This window comes from Diaporthe amygdali, assembly GCF_026229845.1.
Source record: "Diaporthe amygdali strain CAA958 chromosome Unknown NODE_20_length_815715_cov_65_842320, whole genome shotgun sequence".
NCBI classification, from domain to species: Eukaryota; Fungi; Ascomycota; class Sordariomycetes; order Diaporthales; family Diaporthaceae; genus Diaporthe; species Diaporthe amygdali.
In genome coordinates, this window is record NW_026517040.1 from 432,078 (window position 1) to 447,550 (window position 15,473).

At 56.8% G+C, this 15,473-nt stretch overlaps 5 protein-coding genes across 5 annotated transcripts; 3 read left to right on the forward strand and 2 right to left on the reverse strand.

Annotated features, from left to right (window-relative positions):
- Positions 1-630: 630 nt before the first annotated feature.
- J7T55_012674 (uncharacterized protein) lies at positions 631-2,396 on the forward strand (the record flags this gene model as incomplete). Its single annotated transcript, XM_053145325.1, has 2 exons — positions 631-930; positions 1,080-2,396. The coding sequence occupies 2 exons, from the start codon at positions 631-633 to the stop codon at positions 2,394-2,396; spliced, it is 1,617 nt and encodes a 538-aa protein (XP_052992065.1).
- Positions 2,397-2,502: 106 nt separating this feature from the next.
- Positions 2,503-3,670, reverse strand: J7T55_012675 (electron transfer flavoprotein subunit alpha; the record flags this gene model as incomplete). The annotated part of the gene is made up of 2 exons (XM_053145326.1): positions 2,503-3,246; positions 3,362-3,670. 2 exons carry the CDS (start codon positions 3,668-3,670, stop codon positions 2,503-2,505), a joined length of 1,053 nt encoding a protein of 350 aa, XP_052992066.1.
- A 682-nt stretch (positions 3,671-4,352) lies between these two features.
- On the forward strand, positions 4,353-6,571 carry J7T55_012676 (uncharacterized protein; the record flags this gene model as incomplete). Its single annotated transcript, XM_053145327.1, has 3 exons — positions 4,353-4,458; positions 4,535-5,082; positions 5,135-6,571. 3 exons carry the CDS (start codon positions 4,353-4,355, stop codon positions 6,569-6,571), a joined length of 2,091 nt encoding a protein of 696 aa, XP_052992067.1.
- Positions 6,572-8,508: 1,937 nt separating this feature from the next.
- Positions 8,509-10,504, forward strand: J7T55_012677 (uncharacterized protein; the record flags this gene model as incomplete). The annotated part of the gene is made up of 3 exons (XM_053145329.1): positions 8,509-8,551; positions 8,649-10,314; positions 10,378-10,504. 3 exons carry the CDS (start codon positions 8,509-8,511, stop codon positions 10,502-10,504), a joined length of 1,836 nt encoding a protein of 611 aa, XP_052992068.1.
- An 846-nt stretch (positions 10,505-11,350) lies between these two features.
- On the reverse strand, positions 11,351-12,940 carry J7T55_012678 (uncharacterized protein; the record flags this gene model as incomplete). Its single annotated transcript, XM_053145330.1, has 1 exon — positions 11,351-12,940. One exon carries the CDS (start codon positions 12,938-12,940, stop codon positions 11,351-11,353), a length of 1,590 nt encoding a protein of 529 aa, XP_052992069.1.
- Between the last annotated feature and the right edge of the window lie 2,533 nt (positions 12,941-15,473).

A 15,473-nucleotide genomic window follows, 5' to 3' on the forward strand; every position in this document is an offset into this window, starting at 1 on the left:
TGAGACAGACAGACACCAGACTCCAACTAAAGACTATGGATGGGAGCGATAGCGACTGGAATGTCGGATAACATCAGGCAGAAGAAGGAGATGAAATGCAGTAATTACTGTGTAGACTGATTAGACTGTTTCCTGCAACCCAATGCTGGAAGCCAACCCCATTGAATCAATGCTCATATCGTACATAAATCAAGAGGCTGGATACCAAGGTGGGCTGGGGGAGGGGCGGGTCCGCTTGTTTACCTGCAAGGAACCCCCCGATTGGCACAGCAACGCAGCGAATCCAATGCGGCACGGCCCGTCACCCCCCGCGTCACACTGCCTCTGACTGCTGCGATGAGGGTTTGCACAAGAGCAGCTCTGCTTTGTCTTACTGTATGTTGCTTATGACTGTTGTCGTGGTGTACTCAGTATGAAGACGGCAGACTAGATCGGCGGATCCAGGGCCAGCTACACTACAGCAGCGACTATCGGACCCGAGCCGAGAAAAAAAAAGCCGAAGAAATCCGGATCTACCGCCGATGATCAGCAGCATCTCAGTCCGCTTTTTCTCGGGCAGCCTTCACGATAAATTAATTAAACATGGCTTAGGCCCTCCTTGCATCTCACCACCCCCAGGCCCTTGACATCATGCCTCTCCCCATCGCCAGGTCGGCGGCTTCTGGCCTCGCGGTCCGCTGCAAGACACTCCATCGCCGTAAATCACAGCCTCTCCCCCGTCTCCTCTCATGCTCCTACTCATCTTCTTCTGCCTCCCGGCATGACCGGCCCTTCCGCATGGCCGTCGTCGGCTCCGGCCCCGCCGGCTTCTACACCTCTTACCGCGTCATGTCTCTGATCGACCGCGCAAAGGTTGACATGTACGAGGCCCTGCCTGTGCCGTTCGGTCTGGTCAGGTTTGGTGTGGCCCCTGACCATCCCGATGTCAAGGTGTGTTCTTCTTGTTCTTCTCACTCTCACTGTTCCATCTCACAATCCTTGTCCAGCCTCACTCGACGCCCGCATTTTGTGTTCTGAACGGCTTGTATCATACATGGTCCAGCTCTTGATAAGTTCCTCTCTGACCCATTACTGCGCAGAACTGTCAAGACAAATTTACTGAAGTTGCCTCGTCTCCCAACTTCACATTTGTCGGCAACGTCTCTATTGGCCACAAACCTTTCCACCCAGATGGCCAATCGCTCCCCCTGACAACGCTGCTGCGCCACTACGATGCTGTTCTGTTTGCATACGGCGCAGCCAAGGACAGGACACTCGGCATACCAGGCGAGTCGACCCTTAAGCGCATCTACTCGGCCCGCGAGTTTGTGGGCTGGTACAACGGGCTGCCCGAGTTCGCCGGCCTGAACCCGGACCTCTCCCAAAGCGAGGCCGTCATCATCGGCCAGGGCAACGTTGCCATCGACGTCGCCCGGGCCCTGCTCGAGGATGTGGACAAGCTGCGGAGCACGGACATGGCCGACTACGCCCTGGAGGCGCTGTCCAAGAGCCAGGTCAAGAGGGTCCGCATCGCCGGGAGGCGTGGGCCCATGCAGGCCGCCTTCACCATCAAGGAGGTCCGCGAGCTGATGAACCTACCCGGCGTGTCGGCCGACCCCATCGACCGCTCGCTCATCCCAGCTGACCTGAAGACCCTGCCCCGCGCGCGCAAGCGCCTCACCGAGGTCCTCCTCAAGGGCTCCAAGACACCGCACTCTTCAGCCTCCAAGTCCTGGGCCTTAGACTTCTGCCTCTCGCCGACTGAGTTCCACCCAGACCCAGCTGACCCGGCGGGCGTCGGGAGCACAACGTTCGAGCGGACCTCGCTGTTACCGGACCCTTTCGACCCCAGCACACCCGCCGCTGGCACCGGGGAGACCACGACGCTGGCGTCCCCGCTGGTTTTCCGCTCGATAGGCTACAAGTCTGTGGCCCTCCCCGAGTTCGAAACCCTGGGCGTCGCCTTTGACGCGCGTCGCGGCATCATCGGGAATGACCTATCCGGGGGCCGTGTGTTGCGTAGTACTGCCGCGCCCGCCCACGCAGGATCCGACCAAGCAGATTTGTTCCCGGGGCTTTACTGCGCGGGCTGGGTGAAGCGCGGCCCCACCGGGGTCATCGCCAGTACCATGGAGGACGCGTTCGCGACGGCGGAGGCAATAGCGGAGGACTGGAAGGGTGGCAAGCAGTTCCTTAGCGACGCCGGGGTGGCAGATGCGAGAAGCGCCGTCAGTGCTGGGTGGGAAGGGGTGCAGAGCGAGACGGGCAGGAGTGTTGCTAATGCCGCCGTTGACTGGGAGGGCTGGTTGGCCATTGACAAGGCGGAACGGGATCGAGGCCAGCTGAAGGGCAAGGAGAGGGACAAGTTCACGACGACGGGCGACATGCTGAAAGTGCCCTTCTCATCCATGGCATAACCCGTCTACTGTGCTCACAAAGCGACCAGAAAAGTGTTTCACGGCCATTCCACGGCGCCCAGGTTCATATATATATATATGTATATGGATTACACTAAAAATACCTCTATTTCTTCAGCTTCTCCGTCAGCTCAGGGACCTTTTCGAAGAGGTCACCCACAAGTCCGACATCAGCAACCTGGAAGATGGGCGCATCTGCGTCCTTGTTGATCGCAGCAATCACCTTGCTGTCCTTCATGCCAGCCAGATGCTGGATAGCCCCAGAGATGCCGACAGCCATGTACAGCTGCGGCGCGACCACCTTGCCGGTCTGTCCAACCTGCAGGCTGTTGTCTGCGTACCCACTGTCCACAGCCGCACGAGAAGCACCGATGGCAGCACCGAGAGTGTCGGCCAATGGCTGCATCACCTTGTCGAACTCCTCCTTGGACTTGAGGCCCCGGCCGCCCGACACGACCTTGCCCGCTGTCGCCAGGTCGGGCCTGTCGGACTTGGCGAGGTCCTCGGACACCCACTCGGTGGGGCTGGCGGCCTTGGGGTCGACGCCGTCTTCGACGGCCGCGGAGCCCTTGCCGAGCTCGGCGGGCGCGAAGGCGGTGCCGCGGATGGTGATGACCTTGATGGGGTCTGTCGACTCGACAGTCGCGATGGCGTTGCCGGCGTAGATGGGGCGCACGAAGGTGTTCTCGCTCTCGACGGATGTGATGTCAGAGATCTGCTGTGAGTCGAGGAGGGCAGCCACGCGCGGCAGCAAGTTCTTGCCGAATGCTGTGTGGCCGGCGATGACATGTGTATAGCCTCCTTTCTTGATGTTCTCGACAAGCAGGTCGGCGAAGTTCTCGGGGAGACCCTGTTGTTTAGAGTTGCAGTTGATCAGTACATTATCTTCGTATTGCCTTCAAATGAGAAACGGCCCCGTAGAACCTCCTCTGTTTCTTTCATTGCCAGCTTGAGGGTCAACGTACCTTGTCATAAGCGCCGTTGTCTACCGCAATTATCTTCTCTACGCCCTCTGCGGTGGCGGCCTCCTCTGCTACAGCCTTGATGCTGCTGCCGGCCACGAAGCCATGGACTGGGCCACCGACCTTCTGTGCTGCTGAAATGGCGCTCAGGGAGCCATGGTTCAGCTTGCCTTCCCTCTGCTCGAGGACGGCGAGCGTCGAGGCCAGCCGGCGGAGGGCGGCGGGGCTGAAGAATGCGACGGGGGATGAGGTGGGCTGCGCGATTCTGCCCCGCAGCTGGTGGGCTGCTATTCTTCGTGCCGTGCAGAGCATCTTGTAAGAATCTGTGATGGCCTCCGTCACCTGGAGTGCGGCACAGAGAGAGGATGGGAATCGGGAAACAGGAAACGGCTAGATGGGTGATGAGGGCGGCACGGGCAAGTCGAAACCGTCACTCAATCGGCTGGCGACGGGCCATCCGACACTGACCTCGGCCCTCCGTGACCGGCTGGTGCAGGGAGCAGGAGTCCCTAAGGAGAGCAGGGGTTTGCTCTAGCATCACAGGTGAGCAGGTACATAGGTACACAGGTACACAGGTACGCAGGCGTCTGCTTTGCTCCTGTCAGCCACTGCCGAGCTGGGCGGGTTCTTGCCTGAGGCTGCCACTTTTTGGAATGGCCCGTGCTTTTGCTGCTAGGCTGTCGCGCCCAAATTTGATCCTCCAACGCGACACTGCTCATCCCATCCAAGAGCGCAGTCCAGCACGGGGACCCATCTTTCGCGACGGCAACCCATCATCATCAACACGGCGCCTGACCCCTCCCTGCCACGCAGTTGACTCTGAACAGCAGCTGCAGCCTCTGCGACTGTGAACGCTCGCTCCAAATTGGATCCCTCAGCGCCTTGACTTCTGTATTAGAGTTGCAATTGGCGCTAGTTGACTCCCACCCAGTTCTGCATTTGCATCTGCAGCAAAAGCCAACCCCCAACCCCAGCCTCGACCTCCATCATCACCATGGAGGAGGAGAATGTCAGCTACGGCACCCCTGCCAATGGCGCATCGCCCGGCAGCAATCCGATCCTCGCGCAACCACCTCTGGCAGATGTAAACCCCAGCGAAGGTGAGTTTCAAAGTCCTGCATCGTTGCGCCAGCCATCCATCCACCCTCGCGCGTTACTAAACATATCTCATCACAGATGTCCAAATGGGTGAGACCACATCCACTGAGCCAGCCATTAAACAAGACAGCACCACACCCGCACCAGGAGTATCCTCGGACAACCCTCTCGATGCCCCCGAGGCCCCGGCCCCCGACAATGTCGCGGCCCAGGACGAGGACATGGTCGATGCCGAGGGCGAATCGAAAGGAGAGCAACCCAAGGATGGCGAGGCCAACGGCGAGGCCACTGTCGGAAAGACGAAGGAGGCGATCGAGAATGCAGCGCGCGAACATCTCATCTCCCAGAAGCACTCCATTATCCTGCCCAGCTACAGCACCTGGTTCGACATGAATGTCATTCACACCACCGAGCGCAAGGCTCTGCCAGAATTCTTCAACAACCGCAATCGAAGCAAGACTCCGTCCGTCTACAAGGACTACCGGGATTTTATGATCAACACTTATCGACTCAATCCTGCCGAGTACCTCACCGTCACGGCCTGCAGGAGGAACCTTGCTGGCGACGTGTGCGCCATCATGAGGGTTCATTCCTTCCTTGAGCAATGGGGCCTGATCAACTATCAGGTATGCTTGGGACGTGGAATTAGAGCTTGGAGAAATACTGACTCTTCAATAGGTCGACCCGGACCACCGGCCGTCTCCAACTGGTCCGCCTTTTACTGGTCACTTCAGAATCATCTGTGACACTCCCAGAGGTCTGCAACCGTGGCAGCCAGCAGCAGACCCGATTGTCGCTCAAGGAAAAGCCAATGCGGATACTGAAGCCAAGGCCAAGGCTGGTCCAGTTCCCAAGAGTGAGCTGAACCTAGAAGTTGGCCGTAATATTTATGAGGCCAATGCCAAGGGCGCCAAACTCAACAAGAGCGAAGGCAAGACTAATGGTGATGGTCCCGCGACAAATGGCGTGTCAAGCACGTCCTCTGATGAGCTTACCAAGGCGCCCATCGCCAAGGTTAACTGCCAGACCTGCGGCGCTGACTGCACCCGAATCTACTACCACAACAACTTCGTTGATTCAGCGTCAAACAGCAAGAAGAGCACTGACATCTGCCCGAGCTGCTTTGTCGATGGCCGATTCCCAGGGAACCAGTTGGCCACCAACTACCAGAGGATGGAGAACCCCACTTACTCAACAACGCTCGACAGAGACGCGCCATGGACCGACTCTGAACTGTTACGGCTGCTGGAGGGCCTGGAGAGGTTTGACGACGACTGGAATGAGATTGCGGACCACGTCGGAACCAGGACGCGTGAGGAGTGTGTTCTGCAATTCTTGCAGCTTGACATCGAGGACAAGTACCTGGAGTCAGAAAACTCGCTCGCGGCGCCTGTTGGGGTGTCGATGCTGGGGAGCCAAGGCGGGCAACTGCCGTTCAGCCAGGCAGACAACCCCGTCATGTCGGTTGTGGCATTCCTGGCCAGCCTAGCAGACCCTGCAAGTGCTGCCGCTGCCGCTGGGAAGTCGGCGGAGGAGCTGCGGCAACATCTTCGGGGCAAGCTTGAGTCGAGTGGTGCGCTCGAGGAGCAGGCCGATGGCAAAGGCAAGGGCAAGGAGAAGGAGGGTGACTCGATGGAGGTCGACATCCAGCACGAGACCACGACTACCACGACAACGACGACCACGACTACGACAAAGACTACGGCACTTGCAAACATCCCTCTGGCGACGATTGGGGCCCGCGCTGACGGCCTGGCCTCCCACGAGGAGCGCGAGATGACGCGGATCGTGTCAGCGGCCGTCAACATCACCCTGCAAAAGATGGAGCTCAAGATGAAGTTCTTCAATGAGATGGAGGCCATCCTCCAAGAAGAGCGGCGCGAGCTGGAGCGGGGCCGACAGCAGCTGTTCCTCGACCGGCTGGCGTTCAAGAAGCGGGTGCGCAGCGTGCAGGACGAGCTCAAGGCAGCAGCCCTGGCGGGCGGCGAGCAGGGTGCCCGGATGGCGCAGGACGTGGTGATGGACGGCGAGAGACTGAACCTCCAGGCCACGGCGGTGGGCGGCGGCGTGCAGCCGTTGAGCAGCGGGGGCCAGATCAAGAGCTACGAGGCCTAGAATGTCCCGGCTAGCTATGGTCTGCCCAACGCAGGCTATTTGCAATCACCCTGGGGCTGAGACGCGAAGATACTCACCTACATGACTGTTGTTTTTACTCTACTTTTACCCCGAGTCTGATTGGGTTTCATGGACGTATGGGAGAGGCGTCAAGTGGGTCGGCGATGCGAGGAATCGCATTCCAACATTTCCTTTTATTCCGGCTTTGAGATGGGCATGATTACTGTACTAAAAAGCTGTCTTGGTTGTCCAGGATGAGAAACAAGAGGTCGAAATGTTAGCCTCGACAGATAGAGACCTTAATGCAATGGACGATTCGAAGACTTGGCTTGCATATAAGCACTGAGTTGCAGCCTGCAGGTGAGTGCTGTATGTCGGTGGTCGCACCCAGGACGGCTCCCCATTCGACCGTCCCGGAAACGCGGAGGACAGTAAATACTGGAGTACATGGTAATCTTCTTGGCTGACGGGGCTGGAATGCGTGCTCAATGCCTCCAAGGCCCTGTCTGTCAAGCCAGTGCCTTTCGCCTGCTCAAAGCAAATTTTGAGACCGGTCTGCCCTTTCTGAAGACCTTCTTCAGGCTGTGACAGTACATGGCTTTCTGTGTCTGCACCGAAAAAGAAAAGAAGAAAAAATAAACAACAGGACCTGATTCAGGACATTTTCCTGGCATGTGAAGAATGACGTGGATTGTTGCTGGGGAAGGCCGCCCGGTGGACGGCAAAGCCCTCATACGGACGGACGTGTCGCGTGGGACCCGTCTGTTGGATTGAAATAATAAATCCGAGAGGCGTCAAATGACCGTCCATGTCGCCTTAGCTTATCCCTCAATAGATTGTCGCAGTATACGGCCCCCGGCCTCGGCGGCTGAAGGATAATGATCTAACAAACTAGAGCGCATGGGATGTGGGTATTGGTATGTTATCTGTCGCGGGGGATGGGACGGCGTCCCCAGTTTTTATCCCTGCCCAACCTCGGCTCGACGGAGGTGGGCGGAGCGGACGGACGGTTTGCGCGGGGGCAGAGCAAGTCAGTCTTTCAGTCTGGGGAAATCTGCAGAGGCCTTGGCCCAGCCCCAGCCCCTTGCGATCTTGCTAGTGCTGCGTGCGATGTGGTACTACTCTGTGCACGAGGTATGTGGGCTCGGCTACAAGTGGAAAGGTGAGACAGGCGAGACAGGCGAGATGGGCAGACTGGGAACGGGCCAAGAGGGGACGAGGGGATGAGGGGAGGAGCAGGAGGGGAGATGTACTCTACCTGACCTTTATAACCACGCCTCGCTCCCTCTACCACATGTCAGACCTACACTTCCCACTATACATGCAGTTCTCATTGAGCCCCAGAACACAGAGCCTATCGAACCACTGCTGCCACTGCTGCAACAATCAAAAGCTGTGCGGTGACGTTGGCGGCGGATCAAGCGTACTACGTAGTTTCATACTGTACCGCGTTGCCTACCTTAGTACCCATCTATCTATAGCACGGCTCTTCCATAATACCTCGGCTTCGGCGTTGCGCATACCCACAACCACACACCATCGCCGGTTACTCCAGAGAGGGCAACCCCTACACTGCCGAACATACCCACGCCTAGTCACCGACACACCACGGCCTGGCCGGTCACTAGATACTTCTTGTCGCCGAGCAGTCACCTGCTCTCCTGTGCCACCTCTTCTGCACTACCGTAGAGCCTCTGTGCCTGTGTTCTCTTTCACAAGCCATTGGTGATGTTGGCTGCTTTTGCAAGGACTGAACTTCGGTCCCAACCTTTGCGCGCTCTACGCAGTAGTAGCAGCAGCATATCCTACCTCTCTAGTCGGACGACTCCACTGGTTTGTCGCCCCACGCCAACTTCTCTTTAATTCGTGTCTTCCGACCCTGGCCGAGACATGCCCGCTCACCTACTTCCTCCTCCCTACAGATAGCAGCAGCAGCCATGGCGCCAGCCAGTCGACGAGCCAACAGCTCATTGCCTCAAGGTCAGTCGTGCGCGGGCAGAACATGTCACACCCTCACCCTCTTGGAGAGACTCCTCCTCCAGCAGCCAGCAGGCCACTGATACAAGGGGCGCAACAGGTTACGTCGAGGACAAGTCCAAGGGCCCCATGCTCCGCTTCCAGGACTCGCTGCCCCGTTTGCCCGTGCCCAGCCTCGACGAGACAGCCGCCCGCTACCTGAAGTCTATCCACCCACTACTCAGCCCAGGGGAGTTCGAGCAGAGCAAGAAGGCAGTGGCAGAATTCGTGAAGCCCGACGGCATCGGCTCAAAGCTGCAGGCCAAGCTGCTTGCCCGTCGCGAGCACCCCAAGCACAAGAACTGGATCTATGAGTGGTGGAACGACGCAGCATATCTTTCCTACCGCGATCCTGTGGTCCCCTACGTCAGCTACTTCTATTCCCACCGCGATGACCGCCAACGTCGTGACCCTGTCAAGCGTGCTGCGGCTATCAGCACCGCGGTCCTGAGCTTCAAGAAGGCTGTCGACGAAGGCACTCTGGAGCCAGAATACATGAAGAAGCTGCCCATCTGCATGGACAGCTACCAGTGGATGTTCAACGCCAGCAGGGTGCCCGCCAAGCCAGCCGACTACCCCGTCAAATTCGACCCCAAGGACCACAAGCACCTGATTGCCATCCGCAAGAACAACATCTACAAGGTCGTCCACGAGGTCGACGGGAAGCAACTCAACACAGCCGAGCTCGAGGCGCAGTTCCGACGGGTCTACGCGCTGGCTGTTTCACGCGGCCCCGCCCTCGGTGCTCTGACCTCTGAGAACCGCGACGTGGCTACCGAGGCCAGGGAAGTGCTGTTGAACGCCGACCCTAGCAACAAAGCCGCCCTCGAGACCATCGAGTCGGCCTCGTTCGTCGTGTGTCTCGACGATGCCGCCCCTGTGACTCTTGAAGAGCGCGCCCACAGCTACTGGCACGGCGATGGACAGAACCGCTGGTTCGACAAGCCTCTACAATTTATCATCAACGACAACGGCACTTCAGGCTTCATGGGCGAGCACAGCATGATGGATGGCACACCAACACACAGGCTGAACGACTATGTGAACGACGTCATTTTCAACAACAAGATCGACCTCGGCGCGACCGGCGTGCGCTCGAACGTTCCCGAGCCGTCCCTGGTTAGGTTCAAGGTCAACGAGGACGTCCAGAAGGAAATCGACCGTGCGGTAACCGACTTCAACTCGGTAATCGGGCAGCACGAGCTTGCCGTCCAGGCCTATCAGGGCTACGGCAAGGGGCTGATCAAGAAGTTCAAGTGCTCGCCCGACGCCTACGTCCAGATGATCATCCAGCTGGCCTACCACAAGATGTACGGCAAGAACCGGCCCACGTACGAGAGCGCGGCGACACGGCGGTTCCAGCAGGGCCGCACCGAGACGTGCCGGTCCGTCTCGGACGCCAGCGTCGCATGGTGCAACGCCATGGCGGACCACAGCGCCGACGACAAGACCAAGGTCGAGCTGTTCCGCAAGGCCATCGACGGCCACCTCGAGTACATCAGCGCCGCGAGCGACGGCAAGGGCGTGGACCGCCACCTTTTCGGCCTCAAGAAGCTGCTCGCCCCCGGCGAGGAGGTGCCCGAGATCTACAAGGACCCCGCCTACAGCTACAGCAGCTCGTGGTACCTGTCGACGTCGCAGCTGAGCTCCGAGTTCTTCAACGGGTACGGGTGGAGCCAGGTCATCGACGCCGGCTTCGGCATCGCCTACATGATCAACGAGAACAGGTACGTCCCTTCGAGAGGCGCAACGCGTTGAGAAATGAACAGTGCTAACCACGTCATCAACAGCATCAACTTCAACATCGTCTCCAAGGGCCTCGGCAGCCAGAAGATGAGCTTCTATCTCAACGAGGCGGCCGGTGACATGCGCGACCTGCTGGTGCCGACCATCGAGGCGCCCAAGGCCAAGCTGTAAAGGCTCGGCTCAGCTGGCCGTGTTCCAACGGAAAGTCAAAAAGGTGAAAAGCGAGGACAGAGCGGTAGCTTTGTCGGGTTAGTGAAGGAGGGACGAACATGGAACATAGATGTGATCTCGACTTGCGCTCAAAAAAGTCACGTTCCAATGTTTTTCTGGGCTACCTCTTTATATAGACCGTGTGGGCACAGGTACCTGTCCTGCAAGCTCACGGGCTGTCGTTGCCTAGCGGGCTCTGCTACAGTCTAGCTTGGGTGGAGAATTTGACCTGTATACTAGAGAAGTGAAGCATGCATGTATGGACGCAAGAATATTAGATTTTTTTATGAGATCAGCGATACCCTCATTTCGTTGGATGTAATCAAGCTATCCTTGCGCCATGGATAGCAAGTAGTTGTGCAAGAGACAGGGCATTGAGCACAGTTTCTAACCTAATCTTTCTTCTGTAACAGCTGCTGCCAGAAGCTCTCGACTACAGCAGTCGGTCATCACGCTTGACAGCGGAAAAGCAACTCGATTAAAGACACACCACATGCTACAGGTATAGCAACACATTCCTGGGCAAGTAGTACGCAAAAATCGCGGTGTGTATTGGAGCACTGCCATGGACCCCTTTGACAATGCTTCGAAACGCTCCCTTGAACAGGCTGCCCCGTAGGTGGAACAATGCTAGGATACAAGAAATCTTTGGCGTATAAATCAGGACGCATGTGAAAGCATACTGGGCTGTTGTCCCAGCACCAATAAGCCCCCCATTTCTCCTTTCTCTCCCCACAGGCTCATCACCACTCGCAGTCGCGAGCCACTTGACAGATTCCAGCTGCCTAGACTCCGCAACATACATGTCTAACCAGCATGAGACACAATCTCATCCACAAGCGCCTGCTTCTCCGGGTCGTAGTACGAGCTGATCTGTCCGGGCAAGGGAACCTCGATGTAATCCTCGTCCGGCCCAGAGATAACGTTGAGGTTGATGCCCGCAGACTTGGAGTGGATGATCTTGGTAGCCGTGCTATCCTTGCTGAAGTAGATCTGGGCGCCATCAATAGAGTCCATCATGACGGTAGGGATTGTGCCCAGTACTTGCAGCGCAAAGTTCTGGGACTTGACCACGTCGACGGAGGACACTAGGGTGTCCACAATCAGGTTGAGCCGGTTTGAGTTGTCGATCGACACGGCGTTGGCCTTGCCCTTGACAATGATCGTCGTGTTGTTGCATCTGCTGATCAGGACCGAGTGCGACAGCGAGGCCTCGATCTCGATAGGATTCGCCTCCTTCTCGAAGTTCTCGATCGTCCACTTGTTGCCCTCGAAGGTCTTGACCGGCGGCTTCTTCGCCCGCATGCTTTCTGGCTTCGGCTTCTTCCCTGGCGCAGGGCTCTTACCCCTGGTGTCGGAAACCGTGCTGCTGGCGCGCAGCGAGGGGTTCTTGTGCGTCATTTGGGACCTATCCACCTTGCGCAGGCCCGCGGTGACAGCCTCACCCTTGTTGAGTTCTGAGAACACCGCGTCAAGACCACCTGCCGCCTTGGGAGCTTCCTTCTTTTCGTTGATCTGGAGGACTGGTGGGGGCCCTGGTGGCGGAGGTGGCGGGGGGCCGCCGGCGGCTGGTGGAGGAGGTGCTGGCGCAGAAGCCGGCGCCGCAGAAGTGGAAGCTGCCTTGACCACCTCCTGGACAGGTGCGCCCTGAGCGTTCCATGGGATACCAGAGGGGAAGTACTGTTTGATATATTCGCTCAGGTCTTTGAAGATCTGGTGGAAGGCTTGTATCCATGCGACCTGCTGGGGGTTCTTTTCCTTGTTGTCCTTAATCACTCGGTTACCATAGTACTGTGCAGACCCCAGCGTGTTGTCAACATGCTTGTGCGGCTTGCCCTCATCCGTCACCCAGGCCAACATCATGATGCCTTCAGCGACCGCATTGAGCTCGTTAGAGACGGGTGAGCCTCTGTTTGATTCCTTAATATTCACAACAGCCATGAGGGACTCGTTGATGGGCTTGAGAAGTGTCTGGTACGCAGCCATGTCATCGCCGTTGCTCATGTTGGGCTTCTTGGCCTTTGTTGTTATCAAGAGGAACTTGCGCTCCTCCTGGAAGCCATGGACGACCTTGGCAGCTTGCTCAGCGATGAGTCCACCAATGGCCTGGCTGAGCTTGGAGTAGTTCTCGACGGATGACTTGAGGAAGGCATCGAAGTCCTCGATCGAATCGGGCAGAGGCTCGTCGGAGGCCGAGGGCGCATGGGAGGGCGCATCGGGTATGGCCTTGGAGGTGGGAGGAGGCGAGGCGAGGGTCTCTTTGAGGGCGGGCACGGCCTGGGGGATTTCGATGGTTGAGGAGGCAATGTCCTCGAGGCGCGAGGTGGCGGCCTCGAGCCTGTGCAGCAGGTTAGTGACCCGTTGATTTGTGTCGGAGGAGACGACGACAGGGGCCATCGTGATGTGTATGTGTGTGTGTGTGGATGTGTGGGCGGTACGTGTGTGCGATTTGTGGGCGAGAGAGAGAGGTTGGAGTGGTGGAAGGTTGTGGGATTGGATTTGGAGGAGCGTACCGCTTGATCAAGGTGGTGAGGTTGTGCATGTTGTTAACTTGAGCCATGGTGTTGGAGACTCCAAGGCAGTGGCAACCCGTGGCCTTATTAGGTGTTCGAGAAGCTAGTGGGTATCTTTTGGCTGGGGAGAGGCGGTCGCGAGTACTTGCGGGACCTAGATATACCTGAGCTTGTAGCTGGGTCGGTGGGCTCTAATCGGACGAAGTATAGATGTTCAGATGCAAAACAGCTGCATTACATTGCGTTACAGTTAGCAGGGCGTGTATCTGCGGCACTCAGGGGTCGGATCTGGAGGTTGATTGAGCTGGAGACTGGAGCTGGAGCTGCTGTGTGTGTGTGTGTGTGTGTGTGTGTGTGTGTGGACCTGGCCTTTTTATCTTGGGATCGGTGTGCAGGCAGGGACAGGAGGTATGAGCCCACGTACCAGCACAGGTATATGTATACTGTAGTCTAAGTAGATGAACACCGCAGAGCAATGCGTGGGCTGGTGGCAGCAAGCAGTCAGGCAACGAAGTTTCAAAAAGGGCAAAGGTGGGAGCCTGCGATAATGCGAAAATGACGCCAGCACATAAGCGATTAGGATGTTGTTGGAGACTGTCACGGCCAAGTAACGGCACGACAGAGATTCAATGCAAGCCGGTACGGACGGAGTACGGAGTTGCAGGGAGCTTGCGTCCTGCGTCCGTGCTGCGTCCCTACTGCGTCCCTACTACCCCTGAGCTCCTGCTATGACCACCACCTGCAAACACTAGGTTGCCCCTGTCAAAATTATGTAATGAGCACCGACTCAATGCTGCCCAATCAAACCGAATCGGACCCCACCCTCGCCAAACCAAATCCACCACCATTGTCCCATGGCAAAATTTCCACGCCATCTCTCCACTTTCCATCCTGCGAACATAATGCCTCATTTAATGCAGATCTTCAAGGGCGTCTAGCTCAAATGGTAGAGCGCGCGCTTAGCATCAATCTTCTCTTCTGAAGAGTAGTTCTTCATGCGCGAGGTACACGGTTCGATCCCGTGGTCGTCCACTGTTCTTTTTTCTAGTTTCCGGTTCACCAGAAGAGGTTCAGGAAGCTATATGATCAACATTTTGGGTCGTGGGAAAAATGGATCTGCAATGGTCTTCAAAGTTTAAACCAAGTCTTTCCTGCCGAGACAAGCACCCTGATTATTTTGCAGAATATAGAAGATTGTACTATTTGTATTAAAAGGCTAGGCTATAGTCATCCTTTGGAATCCAATCATATACGTTACCGTTCCGTGGAAGGCTATCATCCCTCGGGAGTCTATCTTGTAGGAGACATGTTGCGGGAGGTTCTCCCTAGGGCCCTGTGCGGTGCAAGTTGTACACTACTGTCTGGGATCCGTGTGAGCTGTGTCACAACGGGTTGTAACCAATGTATTTTAATATGGCGTTGATATAATAGCCTTATCACGCTTATCACCCATCATGTCGACTCTGCAGTCTCAATATGACCGTACTACTCTGCGCTCGTATAATATGAGTTGATGTATGTAGGTGATAGATTATATATGTATGTAGACTTTGAAGCTCACCATTTCGATAACGCGGCCTCCATTTGTATCCCTCCACTGCCTGGCGATAGACGCAAGGTAATCACGGCATTGAAACGATTCGTGGAGTCAAACATGGCATTATCTTTGTTGCTTGTACGACCCACCGACTTGATAACGCGAGGCCACTGCCGCTCAACGTCTTGGGACGCCAGCATAGTGCGACGCCGTAGACATTAACGAACTCGACTTGAATGTATACACCGCAAGAAATGATGAATCGCTGATTGCGACAGGTGCACATATGACTGCGTGTACTGCGCACACTGCTCTGGTTCAATATTCTAGCAGGAGTGCATTGGTGAGAAGTCACAGTACATGGGCATTTCCATATCTCCGGGCTAGCGCGATCACGTCATCCGGCCTCAAAAGTGCCAAACCGCAGCGCAATTCGCGTGCCTTTTCCCGCTTATGCACGACGCCGAGCTTCTCCCGGTATCGGCTGCCAGAAGAGCCGCCTCCAGACTGCAGAGTCGCACCGCCCGTCGGCCCATGTACCGATACCTCGACCGACATCCTACCACATACCGAGTACCCCGGATTTCAGACCTTGGGGCGAGCTGCTCCATCTCTGACCATTTCTCACCTCTCCCTCTTCACACCGACCCGACAAGACTCTATCCTGGCTTGTTTATTGGGTTCAAGACATTCGAAAACAGCCTCAATTGCACCCTACCAGAGGAGAGGACCGACACCCTTCAAGCCTTGAACCGGGCCGGCTCGTCAATTCATTATCCGCCACCAATCCACCCCGCATCGAGTCTGCGTGCCGTGACTCTTCACCTGCCCTCCTCCAGCCATTGAGTCACCAACTCCAGGCCTAAACCTTCCACTCACA